The 23,108-nt window shown below is 38.9% G+C and overlaps 1 protein-coding gene across 11 annotated transcripts in view; it reads left to right on the top strand.

The window, feature by feature from the left end:
- LRCH1 (leucine rich repeats and calponin homology domain containing 1) overlaps positions 1–23,108 on the top strand; it is a 189,071-nt gene that overhangs the window by 141,885 nt on the left and 24,078 nt on the right. For 9 of the 11 annotated variants that reach the window (XR_007473034.1, XM_049701047.1, XM_049701045.1 and 6 more), the window contains 6 exons: positions 1,174–1,260; positions 4,724–4,813; positions 4,915–4,951; positions 9,210–9,263; positions 9,996–10,068; positions 20,630–20,739. Coding sequence is in view for 9 of the 11 variants with exons in the window: in XM_049701047.1 (XP_049557004.1) it covers positions 1,174–1,260; positions 4,724–4,813; positions 4,915–4,951; positions 9,210–9,263; positions 9,996–10,068; positions 20,630–20,739 (451 nt within the window). In the remaining 2 variants the exon portion in view is untranslated. Of the gene's footprint in view, positions 1–1,173; positions 1,261–3,318; positions 3,564–4,723; positions 4,814–4,914; positions 4,954–9,209; positions 9,264–9,995; positions 10,069–13,179; positions 13,285–20,629; positions 20,740–23,108 lie in introns of those variants that run through there. The other 2 variants (XM_033436804.2, XR_007473035.1) reach the window with 2 other exon arrangements.

Genomic DNA, 23,108 nt, shown 5'->3' on the forward strand with positions numbered 1-23,108 from the left:
TCACCGATGACAAAACTGAGGCACAGGGAGATTGATTATCTTGCCCCAGGGTTACAGAGGGCTGGGATCTCGTACCAGATGGACAGCGCTTCTACTCTATCGCATATAAAGATTTACACAGGAGGGCATGAGTGCTCCATCTAACAAGACGGTAAACCACTTTACTGGTTTGCCACTCAGGGGGATTGAGTTTGGACCATATGGCAGAGGGTAGGTTTTTGGTTCCCAGGATTTTGTTTTCCATGATCTGGCGTGTAGGCCTGGACCGTCCATTAAACCTCATGAGGGTTTTCCCCTTAGTGAGAATTTACTCCATTGTTTAAAAGTTTCTCCACTTACAGAAAGACATTGGCTTATATTCTGCAATGGAAAGCAGTAACCGTGAGCAGATCTCTCTTGGCCTTGAAAAATATTGCAGAGTTCCTTTCAAATCACTGTCCAGTATAACCAGCTATTTGTTGGATGTATTTCTGTGATGCCGAGGAGAACTAGCTTGATCATAGAATTATAGGGAAAAGGATTTTATAGGGAAAGAGTTTTTAAACTGTGTAAAGCTTTGGAAACCCCATTCTCAAGCTTATATCTATTGTTCCCAACCCTGCCTGTAAAATCAGGATCATCTGATTAAGAAAATGTCCAAGCCCCAGACAGATCGACTTAGGGGTATCAGACCCGGCATATTTTTTTAAGCACCATTAGGTGATTTTGCTGCTTAACGAGCCTGGCCTGGGAACCAGAATCCCACACTGAAGTCCCATATTGTATGAAAGCAATAAAAACTGAGCCAGGCTGGTTGAACTGGAATTGGAAGTAGTGCGGACCCGCCGTAGCTGAGCACCCCTGTGGATACCCCTCAGGCTCAGGAAAGTACAGCGTGAGAACTACCCAGCCAGTCCATTGCCCTGATTTTACAGGTGAGCACTGCCCACGGGCACTGAGACTTCGTGTGAGCTGCCTTACAGCCTAGCTGGCTCCTCCCACCCAGCAGCTCTTTCTGCTACACTCTGGCAGCCCACCCCGCAGGGTACTGACACATCCTCGCTAAAATGTTGAGTTTGTCAAAAATCATTTTTGCGGTGTCAGATGGATGTTTATAAGTTTGTTCTTAAGAACCTAGGTGCTATTCATGTTCTAGTGATCATTTTCAGTCTAAAGCTTGGTTTCATGTTGCAGAATAAGTTCATCCAAAGACCAGGACATGAATATAGCAATGATTGAACAGCTGAGAGAAGCAGTGGATTTGCTGCAAGATCCCAACAGGTATGTGTGTCTTTCCTTGGCCCAGGTTTCAGGTGTCAGTAATGTACACTAATTTATTGAGTACATTATCTCAGTTTCTAAGATATTTATACACACAGTATGGGCTTAGCACTAACCACTAACAAAGAAAAGTCATTTTAACTGCCTGTTTTCCCGAGATCCGTAAGTAAGAGTCAAACTTCTGGAGGGACTGAGAGCAGTTCCCCGCTTTTCCATCCCTTCATGAAATTCATTCGCCCTTCGTGGAATTCATAGGGCAATTTTTTTATAATTCTTAGACAACAGAAATACGGTCAAATTGCATATTTTATATAGCTTGAAGTTTAAACCCCTGGAATAGAGAAATATAAGAGAGTTTCCAAAAAGGAAAGACTTGGTTTATCAAGAACTACCATATTTATTTCTGATGGTGCCAAATATATGTTAACTAAATCATGTATTTCTAAAGATTTGGGTGACAAGATAATTTTTGAATTGAATTAGTCTTTATCAATAATAAGCACTTTATATATAGGTATATTTTTTGGTTTCTTAGCTGAGGATAACGGAATTCCCACAGACAAAATATTTTTCAGTAAAGCAGCATACCTGGTGTCAGGTAATAACTACCGTACTAACAGAGAAATAGATCCGAAGCTTATCCCTGGTAAACTATTCAGGGATCCTGGGAATTTAAACATGAAGATAATGTGGTCTTGTATTGATAATATGGTGAGCGTGGAAATCACACCACATTCTGGGAATTTATGAACAGGGTGATGAGTGAATCCCAGAGTGCCAGTGAGAATCCCACAGTGCCAGTGAGCTGAGTTTCACATCCTAAAAGAGAGAGAGAGAGGGAGAGAGAGAGAGAGAAATGATAAGGAATGTGGAAATAGCATTGATGGAGAAGAACATACCTTAATCAACCAGATACTGGTTGCAAACCCAGCTCTAATACCAGTGAATCTGGGTAAGTTATATAACTTCTCTGTACCCCAGTTTTCTCATCTATAAGACGGGCTATAAGTACTTATCTTTTAGTGTTGTGAAGATTTGAAATAATAAATGAACTGCTGGTGGAAAGGTAAACAGGCAGAACCACTCCAGAAGACATCCTTGTAGTTTGTAGGCATAGTCTAAAAATAGATATAAAACTTTTGAATTAATTCTAAAAAATATCCTAAGGGACAAGGAGATGTGAACAGCAATTGTGAGGGGAGAGGCACTTTTAATAGCAAAATATTTGCAAAAAAGGAAATGATCTAACAATTTGGAGATACTTAAATTTTGGTCATTATTAAGACGGAATATGTGACTAATAAAATGTTTTTTAAACTTTCCACTATATCTTAGATTGCTCATTATATAATGTTAACTTTAAAGAGTATAAAAAAAGCATAAAGTTTGATCACAATGATATAAATAGAATAAAAAATGCATAAAGTTTGATTCCAACGATATAAATAGAATTAGGTCCCAGTTGTATAAGAAGCTTAGGAAAAATTAAAACTAGAAAGAAATATATTAAGATGGATTTTTTTCTGTGGGTATTTCTAAATTACTACTTTTCTTTATACTTTTAAATATTGTAGATACACAGTGGTAGGTACGGTGGTAGTTCTCTGGTGATTGTTTGAAGTGGATGGTGAGGGTGGGAGGGAACAAACAGTCCAAGGTGTTTTAGACCTGACCCCTCATGTCTCCATCTGAGATAGGGAACCAAGAGGAATGGCAGGTTTTTAGGAGGAGGATGTTGGGGTCAGTTTAGGACCTGCTGAGTAAAATCCAAGGTGGCAATGTGACAACGTCCATTCAGCGGCTAGACGTTTAGGTCTGGGGCTTCGAGACTTAGGTTTAAAAGTTACTTTCATAAGGTGCTGCTCTAACAGAAGTAGTGTAAGGGGATGAGGTTCCCAAGGGCAAGCATATCAATGGGAAGGGAATGTGAGTCCAGGACAGAGCCTAGAAGACACGGTGTGACAGAGAGAAGGCCCCACTTGGGCTCAAACTTTATATTGTTTTCATATCTCTACATTTCGTATTACTTTTCCAATAAACTTTTCTTACAAATTCGAGATTACGATGTGAGCCCCAAATTGAAAAAGAACAGCCTTGTTTGATGGAAATGGCAGCGGCCAGGGAATGTGGGACTGGAACCAAGTGTAAGATCGGGGTGACCTGGACGGTGTGGCTCCCCGCTCCGGACCTCAGTTGCATCATCTTTCCTGAGAAGTGGGATGAACTGAGGATCTGCAGATTACCCTCCAGCTTGGAAAGGTCTGAGGCAAAGAGTCGCCAAGGATGTCAAGCAAGTCAGCATGGTGGGCGTGGAAGAAAACAGCCTTGAGTACCCTTCCAAGGGATAGCTGACTTGCGTCTTTATGGATTGCTATTTTAAAATTATTTACGTTGCAAGACTTTATGGGGATTTAATTTCCTCCCTACAATAATCCACTCATTTGGCGGCTGCAGATCTTTGTTGTACATCCTGAAATAGATATTATAATACGACAATCCTAACTTGATAATAACGTGTCTTTGCGCCAGTGTAATAGGGATGAAGAAAGAGTCCTGTTTTTGTCCTAATAAAGAGAGAGCGCACTTCAAGAGGTCACTTATTTCTAGCTGCTTTTGAATAATAGTAATAAAAAGTTTATGTACATATTAAGGTTTTCCTTTATCTCGTATTTCCTAGATCCAGATTTCTTTGTGTTAGTCAAGCCGCTGATTACAGGATTAAATTTTAGAGCTTTATCTTTCACACAACCTTAGCATCAAAAAATTGAGTTGAATATTGCTATCCTGTTTTGCTTTTGTGTTGGTTTCTTAAGGATTTCTGACTGTTGGTTTGATACCATTTTCAATGGGCATGTGTAATATGAACTTATCCCTACTTTTTAAAATAGCTTTATGACTTGTATATGACTTATAGAAATTCCTTATTTTATAGATCTTAAAAAAAAAGTTCAGCTCTTAAAATCACAGGAATTCAGAAACTGTAAGACAATTTCAGAATTTAAAATGCATATCAAATTGCTTATAAATTCTTAGTTTTTAAATCGCGAGTATTAGGGTCTATCAAAGAGATCTTCCTGTTAAAACAAATGCCCTTGGTACATATACCATAATATAGTACATGTATAGTATAGTATAGAACAACTTGCTTCTGTAAACTAATAAATTTCTAGAATAAAATTTAGTGTGTGCTACCTATGAATATTATGACCTTATCAGAAATTACTAGTATATTTCAAACAAGTTGGATTTTGATACCAAAGCATATGGAAAATTATATTAAAACTACATTATATTGTATTTGGCACATGGCGGGGAAATACCATGTAGTTTGAAATTTCTACCATAAACCTTTCATTATTAAATCTTAACAATAGACACAACTTTTAAATATATGACTAAAAGCAGTAGAATTTATTAGAAGTTTAATACATTTGGTAACACTTTTTTTCCCCTTACTCTGTAGATTAAGCACAGATATTACAGAGAGAAGTGTTGTAAACTTTTACCCTGTGGACTCAGCAGAAGACTTAGAATTACAAGACTCTGCACTAAAGTATGTTGACCTTTTTATAACAATGTATTTTACCTTTTTACATTGAAATATTTTTGCTTTAAATTCCACTTTGTATCATTTTTTCCCTCTAATTCCTACAGTGGTCAGATACAGTTGGAGACGTCTCCAGAATGTGAGGTAAGGCTGCTCTTGGATTCACCAGAGCTCTGGTGCAATACTCTGCCACAGAAGAGTGGCCGCCATATTTTATCGAGATTTATCGTGGGGTGGAACATTCATTAGTGAGATCAATATTCAAATTTATTCAAGGTCTAGTTTTCAATTTTTTTATAGTTCTGGCTTCTTTAGTTTTCCTGCTTATCTGTTATACTCACCTCCCGTTAAAGATGAGAGTTGGCTTTTTCCATTAAGTTCTCTAAATTTTTTATGTCAGGCGGTCGGTCTTAAGTCAGGCCCTGGCAGCTAAGACCCACACGGAAACCTCCTCTGTCAAAAACTGGAGGTAGGGGCTTCCCTGGTGGCGCGGTGGTTGAGAGTCCGCCTGCCGATGCAGGGGACACGGGTTCGTGCCCCGGTCCGGGAAGATCTCACATGCCGTGGAGTGGCTGGGCCCGTGCGCCATGGCCGCTGAGCCTGCGCGTCCGGAGCCTGTGCTCCGCAACGGGAGAGGCCACAACAGTGAGAGGCCCGCGTACCGCAAAAAAAAAAACCAAAAAAACTGGAGGTAGGACCATCTGATGCAAGTTTTACCAGCCACAGATGAACATAAACTAGGAAAGACTTGAGAGACAAGAATGAGTGATTTGGGATATGCCTAGGAGGATTAAGTGACTCTAGCAAAGAGAAACTGGTGGAGGGTGGGGTTTGGGGACAGAGTAAAGGTAGGTCAGGCAGCTACAGACAGTGAAATTTGGGTGTCTGTACAGAAAGCAGATTTGACATAATTAACTAGAGATGAGCCTGGAAGGTCCCGAAGAAGCAGGCCTAGAGAGATAGGCTTGAGTCAGCGACATGGGAGTAAAACATTGTTTACATACGACCTGTTTTATCCCTTCTTACTGAATAGGCTTAGGATGGCTAATTTCAGTGCAACCAATTTATGTCCCCTGAGGTGTCTGGACACGTACCATAGTAAAGCAGTTTCACACTCTTAACTAGCTAAGTCTCTGTGTTAAATGAGGAAAAGAACTGTAATCGAAAAACCCATGTTCCCAGAGAGCGTGGCTTCATAGTTGAGTGTAGTGACTTGGAATTATGTTAAGTTTCGGCCCTATCTCAAAGACTTGCTAACTGTGAGCTCCTGTGGGCTACCTTTCTAACTTCACCTTTATTTTCTATAAATTGGGATCAATCTTGTAACCCAGGACACCTAACTTAGCTGTTACTGTTACTCTGCTCTGTGATGGTCATCAGTGTGGTCCTTAGAATCATTGCACTCCCTCTTCCCCAGGTGGAGGCATCACTGAATGACCCAGTAGTAGGACATGCTGCTTTTGATTCTGTACAGACTCACTTTTAGTTTTAGCTTTTTATTTGGAAATAATTTAAAATTTATAAAAGGTTTATTAAAAAATTACAAGAGTCTACAAAAGGTTGTAAAAAATTATAACCTTGCACCCCGATTTACCTGTGATTAACATTTTAACACATTTGCAGTATCTCTCTCTTCCTCCACACACATAGTCCTTTTTCTGAAAATTGGAGGAAAAGTTTTGTGTATCATAGTCCTTTTCTCTAAACATTTCGGTGTACCTTTCCTAAGAATAGGGATTTTATCCTATATAACCCCATTTCAGTTATCACCTTCATAAATTTACAGTGATAAAATATTTTCATCTAATCTGCTATCCATATTCCAAATATTTAGGTTGAACTAATGATGACTTTCATAGCACTTTTTCCCCTTCAGTGTAGGATCCAGTCTAGAGGCAATAATTGTCAGGTAACTATATAGTTTGCTTTATTCTGGAACATTTCCGTAACCTTTCTTTGATTTTTTATGACCTTAAAATTTTGAAGAATATAGTGCTCCTCTTTTTGTAAAATGAACTGCCCCTTATTTTGTGGGACAAAAATCCCTCATATTTCTTCATGATTAGATTGAGTCCCTGCATCCTCGTTTGGGATGCTGCACAGGTGGTGCGGTGTCCTTCTCAGGTACCACATTTGGAGGCACATTGTGTACATCTGTGCTTCCACTGGTGACATTAATTTGATTACCCAATCGAGGTAGAATCTGATTTCTCCACCATCTAAGTATTCTATTTTCCCCTTGCAATTAACAGTCAGTCAGTGAAGAGGTACTTGGAGACCATGTTAGAATCCTGCTGCAGACCCACTTTTGATTCCAGTAGAATAGATGCCCTCCTGTGTGCATGATTTCAGGAGTATCAGGCAGACACCAAGCCTCTAGGAAAAAAGATCTCCATTCCGTGTCTGATTTACAATGTTAATAGTTTTTTTCCCCCTTTTTGGTTGAATGAGGAGTCACGTTCAGTGTAAGGAATTCTTACACATTGTCTTCCTTCTTTGGGCAATTCTCTGTCCACATGATTTTAAAAAGGGAGAGGAATTGCTGGCTCTGGTGGAAGAAAGAAGTCACAAGGAGGAGGAAAAGAAAGTGGTAGATTAGCAAGGCCAGTGCTGATGGTTATGTGGGACTTAAGTGGGACCCTCCTTTATGGTTTGGTGATTTTTATGTTCTCTCTTCCATCTTATTCGGGAAGAAAGCAGTATCTTTACAATAGTCTTGAATCAGTTAGCCAGTATTTGTTGAGTCCCTGTGCTGGATTCAGCCTTGTTTGGGGTGTCGAAGACTGGGATAGGAAGAAGATGAAGTTGCCCTCACTTTTTTTTTTTTTTTTGCGATACGCGGGCCTCTCACTGTTGTGGCCTCTCCCGTTGCGGAGCACAGGCTCCGGACGCGCAGGCTCAGCGGCCATGGCTCACGGGCCCAGCCGCTTCGCGGCATGTGGGATCTTCCCGGACCGGGGCACGAACCCGTGTCCCCTGCATTGGCAGGCGGACTCTCTACCACTGCGCCACCAGGGAAGCCCTGCCCTCACTTTTAAGGCATTTTAAAAATTGTGGAGGAAAGAAGGCTTAGACATTGAGAAAACTTAGAGAAGAATATGAGAGAGTTCATAATCCTGAGTGTTTTAGGTGCTCTGTGAGACAGGGGAAAGGATAAGAGGTTAAGGAAAGGGAAATAAACCTAGATTTGGGGGGCAGCTAGGATTTGGATCGGTCCCAGGAGGCAGCTTGGCCATGGTTGAATCAGCACAGAGCATGAACCGGACAGAAACACTGAGGCATAGGCTGGTGCCCAGTTAGATAAGTGAGGCCAAGATTATGAAATGGTTTGTAATTGTCAGCACATCACATTATCTGACTTTTAACACACTTTAGATGACTGTCCGCATCAAGTTTGGGTAGCCATGGAAACCATTCAGGAAGAACTGCAAATTATACTCTCATACATAAGTAATATCCAATAGGGAAGGATGCTGTGGGGACAACAGGGAAAATTAGAGGAATGAGTTTCTTACAGAGAGAATCAAACCTGCAGGTTACTTGTTAGCAGTTCAGACATTTGAGTAGGGAAATGAATGACTGTTTGTTCTAAAAATACGGTATTCCCTTGGATTTGTCACAGTTGGGAATATTTTTTAATAGCGCTCCTCAACAATAGGAATAGGAACAGACATCTGAAATTTACACTAGTTTGGTGACATATATGAAGATGTTTATATTAGCTGTCACCAAATTTTTTTGGATCAATGCTTTTTTCTTTGGCTGTGTCACCCGGCTTATGGGATCTTCGTTCCACGACCAGGGATCAAACCCGGGCCTTCAGTAGTGAAATCGTGGAGTCCTAACCACTGGACTGCTAGGGAATTCCCTCTGTGGGGTTCTTGATTACCTTATAAAGAAGGCAGATCTGGGTAAAATAAACTATCGAGTTCCCCATTGGTTGACAAAGCCAACCGATGTTGAATTGACAGCGCAGGATTTTCCTAGGTCCGGGTATGTATGTTTATTAAAAAGCTCCCAGTGAGATTCTGTGTGTTTGGGAACTACTGCCTTGGACCATTTATAAAAACCCTTATGCTCCCAGCAGGTGGGAGCCTGCAGGTTGCTTGGTAACCTAGCAAGGAAAGCTGAAGTTCACAGGTACTTTGGGCTGAGCGCTTTGCTCTGGGAAATCCCTTTTCTTAGTTTGTGTGATATTTCAGTGGTATTTTTCTGTGAATATAGTTGCATGTTTTTAGAAAATGTAAGTATGGCCTACTTAACTACTAATTAATTAATTCAGCGTATTATTCATTGTGTCCCTGTGTGCCAGGGATATGGTGGAAGTTAGAAAAACTCAGGTCTTGCCTCACTAATTTTATAATCTGATGGAACGTACCATGCATTTCTTTTCTTCCTTAAGGTGCAAAATGATCTAACATTACAGAGTAATGGGAGCAAGTATTCTCCCAATGAGGTAAGTTTCCTGAAGATTAATGAAAGCTGAGGTATTTTGTGAAGACTGAATTGGAATATCTTGTACAGAAATCTACAATCTGAGACCGTGATGATTCATGAGTTAATTGTATTGCAGAATCTCTGAGGGAGTCTCTCATTAGCTCTCATAGCCCGATCCGGCCCTATCCATAATTAAAGACTCATTTTACAAGACATATTTTGAAGACCAAATGTGGGAACATTTTGATAGAAAACGAAGTGAAAATAGCTGATGTAGGCAACATTTAGAATGTCTCGTTATCTATAAGTGATTCAGTGTGTGGTTTCCCTATAGCTGAGACATCTGTTCAGTGTTACCTGTTTTCTCATCTCGTTGTGTTATGAAATTCTTTATCAGATGTGCCCTCTGTGAGGTGGATGTGAGTGAGTGCTTGTATGTGCCAGTGCCTGCACCTGAATGCACGCATCTGTTCGTGAGCAGAAAGGGATTGCCGGTATCACACAACTATGAACTGTTTTTATAATGAGCACAAACAATTGGACGGATCTCCCCCAAAACAACATTATGTCGATTCTACCCCTTAAAGCATTAGCAATGTGAAGATGCATCAATTATCATTTTTTAGTCAGGACTTCCTCACGGCAGCAAAGGCAAGGAGGTCGTGGTTTTATTATAATCCTTGATCATAGAGAGGCATGCAGAGTTCTGCTCCAGTTCTTTAAAAAATGTCCTTTCCTTCTAACACGACAGATGAGAGAGAACTCCCCTGCCATCTCTCCTACCAACTCCAGCACAGCTCTGTTTGGCCTGAAGCCTCGATCAGGTAAATTGAAACCTTCATGTTCTTGCACGTGTGAACAGCTCAGGAGTTTCTCTTTAGCCTTTTAAATGCATACATTATAGTGTGAGCAGCCTTGTCAACTCTGGTGAGTTTGAGTCCTGGCATCAGAACCCCACTACAGCGTGGGGAGGCCATATTTTCGAGCCTTGTGGTCGTGAATCACCTATTAACGCCATGTTATCAGTAATAGATTATCTTACCTTCTTTTGAATTAGAGCAAAGAGAAAAAGATGTTGGGACGTGTAAGTGGGAAAGAAATATTCTGTTGATAAAATTGCCACCCCTTTGCCCCGGTGGTTCCTGGTACCTTGCTAAATTAAGGCTGGTGACTCTTTTCTGAGACACCCCTCATTTGCTCTCTGGGCCTTCGTAAGGACTGTGTATTTATTCATGTGACAGGGTGGTCATTCCAAGACTCACATGAGTGGTCAGGAGACATTTTTAAGAGCATTTCTGCTTATATTACCTACTTTATTTTAACTTAGTGTATTCACAAATGTAAATTATAGCAATGTGCAAAACGACTGCTGATTTTAAAAAGGACTATGTATAGAAAAATTTGGTTCTTCTGATTTCTCCGCGTACTTAAAGTTCTAGCACTATCTACCTTCTTTTAGGTGCTTCTTTGTTTTAATATTTTTGATTCTTAAGTCTTTTGCCTACACTCACTGCTAATGCTTTTCAGTAAGTGCTAAGAAAGGACTCAGACGCTTTAAGCAAAAGGTAGTAAAGAACTCATATGTTCTTGGGTTTTTTAATAAAGCATTTGGTAACAGTTGAAGTTAGACATGTATATATTTTGAAAAAGGGTACCCATAGAAAAAAACGAAGATGGTTCTTTTATAAAGGAATGTTTCTTCGTTTTTGGAGAAAGTTGATTGGTGGGTAACATGTGGCCAGGTGTAATGGCTTCCTGGCGTTTTGAATGGGCTGTAAGACAAAGCCATTTGAGAAGATGCTTGGGTGTGGCAAGGGTTAGGAGGTGTTTTATGGAGAACCAAATTGTGCATGAAATAGGACTCAAATGGCTGGCCTCACCATTCATGGAGCTGAGAGCATGCAGCCAGATCTGGGTCGGGCCTCCATTTCCAAGGTCTCAGATTGTGCTGGGAGGAATGGAGGCTTCCATGCCTTGAATGATGATCTGCCAGGAATGTTCTCTATACACTGAGGACTTCATGTTGGGCTACAGACTTTCTCCTATCCCTTACAGGCACTTTTACACAATTTAAAAATATCTTAGGGGCTTCCCTGGTGGCATAGTGGTTGAGAGTCCGCCTGCCGATGAAGGGGACACAGGTTCGTGCCCCGGTACGGGAAGATCCCACATGCCGCGGAGTGGCTGGGCCCGTGAGCCATGGCCGCTGAGCCTGCGCATCCGGAGCCTGTGCTCCACAACGGGAGAGGCCACAACAGTGAGAGGCCCGCGTACCGCAAAGAAAACAAAACAAAACAAAACTTATAATTGAACAAATCAAAAGTTGAATGAATCTCCAAAGAATAATATTCTTTTGAATGTGCATCTTTGCAATTTAGTTGCAAAATTGTCTCCGTGACTTTTTCAATTCTTTTTATGGGGTCCAAACTCAACTTATCAACCTCATACCCACGGTGGTGAACCATTTCAGACTCTTTGTGGTGGTGAAAAATAAATGAAGTATTTATTCTGAATAGCAGGAAACAAAGATAATTTCCTTTCCTAGCTTCCAACCTTTCTCTAATGCTGACTAACCAGTGCGGAAATTGTGCCAGTTGTAGAAAGCTTTGTGGAGTTTGGGTGTCGTAAGTAATGCTGATTTTTCTTCAGGAACATCAGTTGGCATGTTGGAACGTTATGAAACTAGCATCATGTATTGGGAATTTTAAAATTTTTATTTAGTGACTTTAAAATATTACAGTATGTATTTTTCACATTTTCTAGAAAATAATATACCTACTAATCTTAATTGAAGATCACATGACTACAAAAGAGAGAAATTATTTTTGATTGAGTAGCTTTGGAACTTTAAAAAGTGATTTAATTTTTATTTTCAAGTTAAGTCTATGAATTCATGTGATTTCTGTGTTAAAAATAAAAACAGACTGCTCAAATTAGCAAGTGGGAATAGAAACTTAGATTCTTAAAGCAGACTAATAGTTTTCTTCAAAAGAAATTTTATTTTCTGTGTTTTCCTCCCAAGAAAGACAACTGTATATATCCAAATATGCATTACTAGAACCATGTCCCTGTATTTTACTGGCCCTGCCTTATGACTGAATAAAAAGTGTATAGATATTTCCTAAACATCAAAAATTACTATATGGATAGGTAGTCCAAAAAAAAAAAAAAGATGTTATTTCATAAATGACCAATTTAGAAGTGCCTTGAATTGACTGACATCTATCGGTTAATTAGGTTTGTTGTTAAAGAGACTCTACTAGTGTCCGAAATAGGTTCTATACTGATCAGTATCTAAGACAGTATTGAGAGGTATAGCTGTGTGTCAAGGGTTGAGCAGAGTTGGCTAGATTCACTTATCAATAAAGCATGCCAGCAGACTTACAGATGTCTTTAAAGAGAAATTTTACATTACCCTGGGAAAAAAAATCCACCAGTGGTAAACACTGATTCTATAATAGATTTATTTCTAAATAATTGACATATTTATACATATTAAGCTTCTTCTATGTAAACAAATTTTTTGTGTGAATCGTATTTGCTAAGATTGTTAGCTATTTAGGTCTTTGGAAAAGGTATCTGGTAGGTCTTTTGCTTTTTATCTGCATAATCTATGGGTACTCCTTCTTTCCACTGACATGATTCATTAGTACTCTAAGTCTGTGGGCTTGCGAACTATTAACGATTAACGGTATTAACTGCATGCCAAGTATATGATTGATAAGTACTAACACTCAGTTTTTTATCATTCTTTTTATTCCATGCGCCATCTTTCATTCTTCTCCTATATTGTACATTTGAAATTAAATTCCATAATATGAAATTCGCTTCATTTCCATACAATCCTTATGCCATTTGTGAAATGCTGCTGCCCCTTTGGTTTTTCCTGGTCCTTGTGCAACTGTACGCGGACTGGCTCTCTCGCTCTCCTGCAGACCCAGCCCTCACTCTTCCTCCTATCTCCTTCAACAAACTTACACAGGCACAAACATGGGACAACTCTAGCTACAGTGTTCCATCTGAAGGAGACAGTGACAATGGTAGGTGGCTTTGTACCTATTCTTCGATGTGCTCATTAATAAGCCAATGAATGAATATACTGAACATTCATTTCTGTGCAGCTGAAGATAGAGTGTATATTCTCCTGCATGCCTGATATAAGAGATAATAATAGTAAACCTGGAAAGTCCAGAAAAGTGCATGTGGATTGTTCTCCGGCAGTTTATCAGACTACATTTAATTATCTTGAATATTCTGAATTTTGGAAGGACTGTACAATAATTTCTTCTCTATCCTTTCTGCTTGGGTTTTTTTTTTTTTTTTTTTGGTGTGTCTGCTTGTTTATAAAAATTGGGGGTTTGTACATTTGGATAATCTCTGCTGCTCCTGCTTCTGAACTAAATGCTTTCAGAGTTTCATCTTTTATCATCTATGCTTATTTACCATAAGAAATGTTTAAAGTAATCAAGACATACTGTGGCCAATCCAAGAGGACTGCACTGAAAATAGTTAGAAGTGAGAAATTCCTAAAAATGAAGAGAAATCACTTGCTTTTTTTTTTTTTTTTTTTTTTGCAAATTATTTGCACATTTTGACTTTTGATACCTTCAGCCCTTTTGAGTGTAATTTCATCTGCATGATATTTAAGAATGGTAACTTGGCTTGAGAACCAAATGTGCAAATAAGAAATTGCAGACATCTAGCTAGGATTCATGTGGATATCGTTTGATTTCGTGCCACTAAATATCTGAAGTAGCTTAAAAGATGAAAATAAAATAAATATAGTTATTTAGATATACTTACCACAGATATCTGAATCTCCATACTGGTCTGTTACTTCAGATTTTAAACATTTTACTCCCGAGATACCAGAAGATAAAAGTAACGTGAAATGAAATAGAGAGTATGATTTATAGGGAAGAGAAGTGATATGTGGGGTAAAACCACGATGCAAGCACAATAAGAAGATGTATTTTCTGATAATACTTATTTTTTTAATCTAAGTATCAATATGTTATATGTAATGAATAGAAACCGTATATTTAAAACATTTTCTGTGATTTCTGGTCAAAATTCAACCAAAAAATGCTTTTCCAGACTTCCCTTATGTACAAGGATGATGTATATCTTGGCAGGTTAGTTACAAAAGGAATTTCATCATTTCATAGATTTCTAAAATTTTAACTGAAAACCAGTGTGATTAACAACAACAACAGGGAGACCAAAGTCCCTTCCTATATCATCCCATTTTAAATTCTGGAAGTTGAGGAAGGCTAAATGAAAACTTTCTTGATAAACCTGTTCCTTTACTTAAAAATAAAAAGGGGAGAGAGGCATTTTTGTTTTTCAGAAAGCATGGCTATTTATGGATCTGATGTTATTTAAAGGAAATGAGCCTAGAATGAAAGATTTATGTGTGATTTGCTATTTCCTTAGGAGTGATATCTGAAACCAAAGACATTTTTTTTTAAAGCTGGGTAAGATCTAGACATCTTGCGTAGCAGTAAGATTTCTATCCTTATGGATGAACCAACCAAAACGAGAAAGGTGGGTCACGCTGTTAGGTAGAGGGAGTGGTGGGGTCACACCCAGGGCTTCTAACTCTCTGATCATCTCCTCTCCACCATATCTACCTTCATCTACAGCTGTTTATTGAGGGTTCTTTGTGCAAGCTACTAAGCCAGACGGCCTTCTTTTTATTGAAAGTCCTAAGATTTCCATAGAAAAATAATCATTGTGAAAATCTTTCTGAAAATAAAATAACCTGGAATACTTCTCTGGTAGTTTTTGTTTGAGTGAAAATTCCAGGGATTCATGTGTAGCTATTATGCTGTACCACACACACACACACACACACACACACACACACACACACACACACACACACACACACTAAAAGGATTGTTTTCAGTATTCATCTACCTGGGTTAATCATGTCAGATATTGGATAGTTGTTATTTTCCCCTATTTGCAATTTGTCTGCAATATGCCCTGGGCAAGAGATGATTTTCTGTTAATTATCTATTAATTTTCTGGCAACAGAAATCTTGGCAAATATTTGTGTAGGTTCCCAGATCTGACCTTTCAAATAGAATCTTCATTTTTTGTGTGTGCTAAATATTGCCTTCTGATTTGAATACATTTTCCAGTACATTTTTTAAATTAATGAAGAAGCACTATGTGTATCCCCAAGTATATGTGCTAAGGTTGGAAGAGGAATACAGCCTACTTTTATGTTGTTCTTACTGGTTCCTCTGAAATAGTAGATCCTATTCAGTGGCCTCTCATGGCATTTCAAAGCTGATTACCCCAGCAGTTTTGTTTCCTCATATTTTCTCCATTATCCAGTATCTGCAGCTATCTCACCCCGTGTAAATAAATGGCATCATATTACCAACTCAACCCAGCATAATGTAGCTTGCCTTTCATTTGTATTTTTATTAATTATTTTTGGTAAAGTTGGCATTTTTATACCTTGTTCACTGTCTTTATGTTAAAATTACCCTTTTATTTAAATTCCAATATTTAAGTAAAATTTAAATTTTATTAAAAAAATACATTTAAAATAATAAACATAGCTTTCTAACATTTTGTTTCAAATATATCTCATTTCAAATTCCCTATTTTCCCTAAAACTCATTCTTCAAAGAAATAAAAAAAAGGCAAACTGGCTAGAAGGTCCTTGGGAGTTGGAATTCCCACAGTCCCCAACGTTCTACCTCCTAAAATGGATGGGGAAGGATGTGGATGTGTGTCTGTATGTCTTTCCACCCCTGGAGCTGGATGGGGCAGCTTCACTTCAAGTTGTTCTTAACTTGATAACTTCTCTTCTGCTCCTGTTCTTGTGCCCTCTTACTACTCTGCATCTTTCTTTCCTTTTCCCCTTCACTTTGAAATTAAAATCATTCCTATCTTCCTTTGAATTATTTTCCCTTTTTCATTTGCAGTGAATTGGTAGGTGCTAATTTATACTTAAAATTGATCTTTAAACTATCACTGGAAAGTGAGTGAATGGACATATCTATCTTGGGCCAGTTTACAGACATTTTCTGGAATTGTTTTACCATAATCTTGCACTTCTAGGTATTATTTTCCCCATTACAAAAATGATGAAACTGAAGCTGTGAGATGAGAGGTGTTTCAGTGGTTCAGTATTTTGTCTTCATATTAGGATCATCTGGGCATTTTATACACGATAGCTGCCTATACCCCACACTGCCTGTGCTGATTTATTCGGAGTAGCATGGAGTCTTCGCACTGATTATTATTCTTATTATTTTACTGATTTTATGTTATGTTTAAGTAGGTGAAAACCACTGGGTTGAATAAACTGCCCAAGACCATAGAAAGCATTTTGAGGGCAGAGGATTTACATAATTCATTTTTGGGCACCAGAGGGAATAAATGAATTGCACTAATTAGATTTCTGATTCACATTAACCTGGATCTACAGCTCATGATACTTTTTCAAAGCCACCATATTGTTGCCCTTGAATTTGTATGTCTTCAACATCACACCCAGTCCAGGTTTTTAATTTCAAAGGAGAAGTTGAGAGCCAAATTCCAAAACCTCATGTGTCCACAGAGAAGAAATCTAGAGTTAAATTTAGACAACAAAGGTTAATAATATAGACTGATAATTTCTATGCAAAGTTCCTTTCACTTAATAATTAAATAAGTAACATTTCAGGCAATTTTTAGAGGAGTGAGCTTTCTTTGCTTAGCTGAAAGATACTTTTACAACATTTAGAAAAAGTTTCTTGTGCACATCCTTAAACACTTACTGAGTGCCTCCTATGTGTAAGGCATGATGCTCGTTACTGTGGATACACATCTGAAAAAGACAGACTAGATCTCTGCCTTCCTGGAACTTTTATTTCAGTCTCTAATGCATTCAGACCTGGAGACTAAGTTTTAGGAGATTTTTCATGTTAAAAAAAATTGAGATGACTGATTATCAGGGTAGGGTAATCTCTGACAAGGTATTCTCCATATAAAGTGATCTTTGAATGAGGGAATTTTTGAAACACTTGTTTGTTTATTCATCTAACAAACTGCTTTGTGGGGCAGGGGTAGAGGTTTAAATTGGAAACAAACATAAACTCTTACAGAGTCCTCATGGAGAAAAGCAGATCTCTCCTGTAAGAAAGTGAAGAGTGCCGTGAGAGACACAGATAAAGCATGTTGTACATTCACAGCTGACAGACCACTCCCAGGTCAGGGATGAAGATGAGGGGAAGGGTGAAGGAGGAGGTAGAGATAACGGAAAAGTCAGTGGACTTGGACGTGTACCTGCAAGGATGCATTTGATACTCTGCATAAGCATATTCACCATTCCCTGCAGAGTCTTTGCTTAGAAATTTGTCTCTTCAGCTAAAGAAATTGCAAATATGAACAAATCGTCCTTTTCATTCTTTGAATGTTATCAGTATTTGATATACAGTAATTAAACAGCTAAGCAGGACTCATTATTTCCTGCATCTGAAATCACCTATTTCCTTGTCTCTTCCTACCCCTTGTGCATGCATGTGTGTGTGTACACACACACACACACTGACACACACCCTCACTCTGCTCCCTTGCCCCTCTTTTTTTCTTCTTATTTACACAATCAATGTGACATTTGACGTGAAAGACAGTTACTAACAGGGCGGCTCTTAATATTGTCTTGCAGCCACAAGCTAAACTTTTATTCCCCTGAATTAAGTAGGGGAGTTCTTGAAACGTAGTGATATGAAATTAAGGAAGACCGGAATAATTCCTCCATAGATCAATTTCCTGAAGTTTTGACCAGGCTGGTCACTGCATTTATTATTTAAATATGACTTGAAAGAAAAAACAAAACAAAACAACTGTGGATAAAATAATCAGAGCTACCATAATGGTCCTATTAAAATTATTCTGTCATAACAAACTTATGTGCTCTGTAGATTTATTATTAAATAGTTCATTTTAAATTCTAATGTAGTCTACAATAATTAATCTATTTAGAAGACTAGTAGTATTATAGTCAGGTTTCCAGTAATTTTATGTACATTTGAAGTATTCATCTTAAAAATAATGGTTCACATATGTTTTAACACTTTTTGACCGCTTACATTCATAAAGCAAATACCCAAGCAGGCATTTTGTATTTTTTGAGACGTATGGGAATTTAAGATGAAAAGCAATGCCAGGAAATTAAAGCCCAGATACCATTGAATTATCTTGGTGTCTTACACAGGACTCTAACAGGGTATAGATACTTCGAAGAGTGTGCTGTTAACCAAAAGTTCACGGTTAATTTAACTTCCTGATAGCTTCGTATTCAGAATGAAATCTGCCAGTAAAAACATACTGAAAATATTAAACATGTAGTATTAGATAAGATTTCCCCCAGAAAAAAAGGGAAAGGAAAATAAAACCTCCAAAGAAAACAGTAGATTTGTTTAAACGGTTCTGGGGCTCCCCTTGCTGGCCAGTGTGTGTATTACTCAGCTAAGTCCACATTCCTTGACTTTTTTTGGTAAATTTCGTTGACTTTTTCTTTGGTGGTGTGGATTATTTCTAGACTTTACATTTTAATATATATCTCTTCTGGTCACTATGTTTAAATGGGTAGATTTTTTTGGTTGGTCTCAATATGGTACAAAGGCAAATTTAATGCATTTCCAGTTTCTTCCATGCTTCTTATTTTGTCAAATTCTTCCTCGTTTCCCTTTGCTCTGTGAACTTCTCATCTCTCCCTGCTGGTTGGTCAACCCTACTTCCTTCGCCTGCCTTGCCTTTGTTTTTGAAACAATTGGTCTCGCTTCCTGTGGGGTTTGGTTTTTGTAGGTCTTGGTGACAAGACTTTGGCTCTTCCTTAGGTGGCTTGAGGCAGAAGCCCAGGCCCCAGGCTGACTTCTCTCTGAGGTTCCAGAAGGTGTTAACATATACAATAGATCATTCCCTTGCTCTCTGTAAGTCACGGATTTCTTAAGATGTGTCAACTTTCTGGTCCTCTGTAGAGCACCAGAGGGCTGATTCAGATATCCGAGAACTGATTTAGAAAGAAAATACTGAGACGTGAGAAGTATAGTGCAAGACACTTATTAAAGTGTTTTGGTTCAGAGATACAAATTGAGGTTAAAACGACACAGTTGGGTGAATATGGGATAATTGATTATATGGTGGACTCCAGTTGTTTTTATTCAAAGTATATTTGTAAACCATAGTTCATTAAAAAACAAATAAATTGAAATGTTTTTAAAGTGGTTCATAGCAAATGTTTGGCAGAATAGAATAAACGTTACATAATGTTCTTATTCTACATCATTGAAGGCACGGTAATTGAAACTCCTAGAACTGCAGTGTGTCAGTGCAGCCTTCTACGTGGTATTGATTTTTAAAATTGGAGTTCTCTACCCCAAATTTTCTGAAGCGCCCCCCTCATTTGTCCCCCCCGCCCCCAATCTGAAAATCTATGGGACACGGGGAACCAACTACAGCTCTTAACCGTTCTTTGCCCCCTCTGGTGTGCATGGAAAGCTGACAGTCTTAATAAGATAAGAATCTCAAGGAAGAAAAAGATTCAAGTTTAAATTCGCCCTGGGCTTTGTATCCTAATTAAAATTGCCATAATCACTCTGCCCGTACATGGCGTATTTTGTACCTTCTCTGTTAGTCTTTAAAAGATGTCATCCTTCAAAGGTTGAGAGCATTCCTTTTCTCTGCAGCCAGGGCCTTACCTCCTTCCAGAGTTGCCACTGTGAGTAGCCGTTTCTGGAGGTTGTAAGTTTAAGGACCTGCAGCCAGAGATGATCTCTTAAAACTGTCTCCCATCTTGCCAGCTTTTCTAAAAGGAGTCTGTGGTCATCTCTGAAGAGCTGACTTTTGGGATGTGCTGTCAGTGACGTGATAGAAGGCAGAATTTTCCCCTCCACACTCAGATAGCTATCTGAGTGGGTAGTGTGTCTCATCACTTAGTTCCTAACCCAGGCTGATGAAAAACTCAGCCAACAGAAGCCTTAACCTGTGCTTGTCTGTAACCTGTAAAGCAATTGTCTTATTAGTTGAAACAGAGTATCCAAATTTAAGGAAAGCATTGTGAAACCTGGAGTGTAGATGAAAACTTGGAATAAAAGCAGGGGGAAAATGTGAGAGAAGGGGTCTGGAATGGTGCCAAGGATGACCAATCCCTTTCCTGGATTCAGTTGGTTTGTCCACACAACCCAGAATAATTGAATACATAATCTTCTCTAGCATATTCGAATCAAGCTTTTCATGCGAAGTCAGAATTTATTGTTTTGTGAGTGGTGAATGAATTATTTGGGATAAATAAACTATTTGATTTAAATACGAGCAGCCCTATACGGCATCCTGTACTAGGCGCTCCATAAAGGCTCTTTTCCCTTTCTGTTACAGTGTTTCTTAGACCACAGAGAAATTTGGAATCTATAGACCCACAGTTTACAATTCGGCGGAAAATGGAGCAGATGAGAGAAGAAAAAGAACTGGTGGAACAGCTCCGAGAGGTACCGGGAAACATTGTGTAACTAAATAATTATTTCCAGAATTGAAGCAGCCTTCTGTATTTTTAAAAAGTAGACATTGGGGACTTCCCTGGTGGTCCAGTGGTTAAGACTTCACCTTCCAATACAAGGGGTGTGGGTTCGATCCCTGGTTGGGGAGCTGAGACCCCACGTGCCTCGTGGCCCAAAAACCAAAACACAAAACAGAAGCAATATTGTAACAATTTAATAAAGACTTTAAAAATGGTCCACATCAAAAAAATCTTTAAATAAAACAGTAGACTTTGAAGCACTGCAGACTGAATATCTAGTTTCAAATCTAGCCAGCTCACTGTTTGATATTGGACAAGTCACTTAACATCCCTGAGTTTGAGTCTTTTCATGTATTAAAAACAATAGTTCCCATCTACCTTCATGGGATTTTATGAGAAATATATGAGATAATGTAAGTAGAAATACTTAATACCTATGTATAAAAGCTAGTATTATTTCAGTTCTGGTATGCTTTAAAAAATGCACTGTTATTAATTTACTTCATAATATGCCATGAATTTAAAGATATTTATAGTTAGCCTTACTATGTACCCCAAACCGGCCAGAATTTTCGAATGTCATAATAGGCAAACCATTGGAGTTCCTACCAAGGGTGAAGTCTCGTGCTGGGTGCCAGGGAAGATTTCAAGCTTGGTGAGGGCAGGGACCATGGCTGTCTTATTCCTTGTTGTGTTTCTATTCCCAGCACAGCTCCTAGTGGGAACTGTGTATGTATTTTTCTAAGACCTCATGGTCTTTGTGTCTAGTTAGGAGGATCGTATGTAAATATGTGGAAGATCGAACAGCAGGACAAGGGTCAGTCACCAAAGAACACACTGGTATTAGTTATTAAAGGCAGTACGTCATGAATTACTACATAAGTTCTTTATATTTAAAGAGAAGTATCATAGCCGTGAACTAGACGAATATAAGAAGCTTCTTGAGGAGGTAGATTTTATACTACATCTTCTCCTTTCACTAGCAAATGATTATTGACTGCTCTCTGTGCCAGGCTGTATAGTCTAGGTGACAGACAGAGAAAAGAACAAAAAGGTCCCTGCTGCATGAAGCCTGTAGTCTACTGAGAAGACAGAGTAAGTAAGAAGGAAACAAATAAATACACAATTTCAGATAGCAATGAGTTCTGCAAATGAGCAGTGAATCCTATAATTAAAATTAAAGCTGGGCTTCCCTGGTGGCGCAGTGGTTCAGAGTCGGCCTGCCGATGCAGGGGACACGGGTTTGTGCCCCGGTCCGGGAAGATCCCACATGCCGCGGAGCGGCTGGGCCCGTGAGCCATGGCTGCTGAGCCTGCGCGTCCGGAGCCTGTGCTCCGCAACGGGAGAGGCCACAACAGTGAGAGGCCCACGTACTGCAAAAAAAAAAAAGTTAAAGCTGAATTAAGGTAGGTCAGAATCTTTGTTGTTGCAGATGATAACTTTATATACGGTTTAGCACGTAGTCAGGAGGAAAGAAGAAAAACCCAGAAACCTCTTACCACCACTTTAAGCCACTGTGGTTGACTCAACAGTCACATAGGGCAAGTCAGTCCTCTGTCATTTGCCTAGAATATTTGGATGTGCAGTAAACTTGTGAGGTGAACTTTCAGAGATATGTAAAAATAAGATCAGAAGTTGAGCTATGCCTCTCAAAGAGTGATATAATTTTCTCTTAAAGCCTGGGTCATATCGATAGCTTATGTTTTAATTTAGTGATGTAAAATTAGAGACTGAAAGCATGCTTGGAAAAAAATGAGGTGTCTGTACAAGGCAGTTCTGAAAGAGAATTATGCAACACTGTTACATGCACTGATTTTCAAGTACTTCACTTATTGCAGATCTCCCAATAAAGTCATCCTTGCTTAGCTGTTATCCATTTACAAGGAGCTTCTGCTGTAAAGCAGAAATTTGCATTTGAAGTTTTAAAAACCGATCTATCTACTTCTGCTTCTGAGGAGATGGAGTTGATGTACTTTTCCCCATTCATCCCACTAAGTACAACTAAAACCCCTGGTGATTCTATATAAAATAAGCATAGGATCACTCTGAAAAGTGGGGAGAATAATTCAGACTAGCTGGGCTCCTTGGGACTAGGAATGACAGTGGTGGTGAGTCCAGTGGGATTTCTTTTTTGCTTTATCTTTCTCAGACTTGAAGGTGAAGTAGTTAGAAACCGGAAATGCTAATGGGCACAAATTAAGAAAAAAAAGTCCCAATGAAAGCTTGCTTACTTTAGTCAAAGGACCAGAAAAGGGGCAGCCTAGTGAGAGAGAAAATTTTTAGACATTGAAGGCTCTACTCCAGCTAAACACTACAGAAAACCCGTGGTCCCACCCCTAC

The sequence above is a fragment of the Orcinus orca genome, chromosome 18, assembly GCF_937001465.1.
Source record: "Orcinus orca chromosome 18, mOrcOrc1.1, whole genome shotgun sequence".
NCBI classification, from domain to species: Eukaryota; Metazoa; Chordata; class Mammalia; order Artiodactyla; family Delphinidae; genus Orcinus; species Orcinus orca.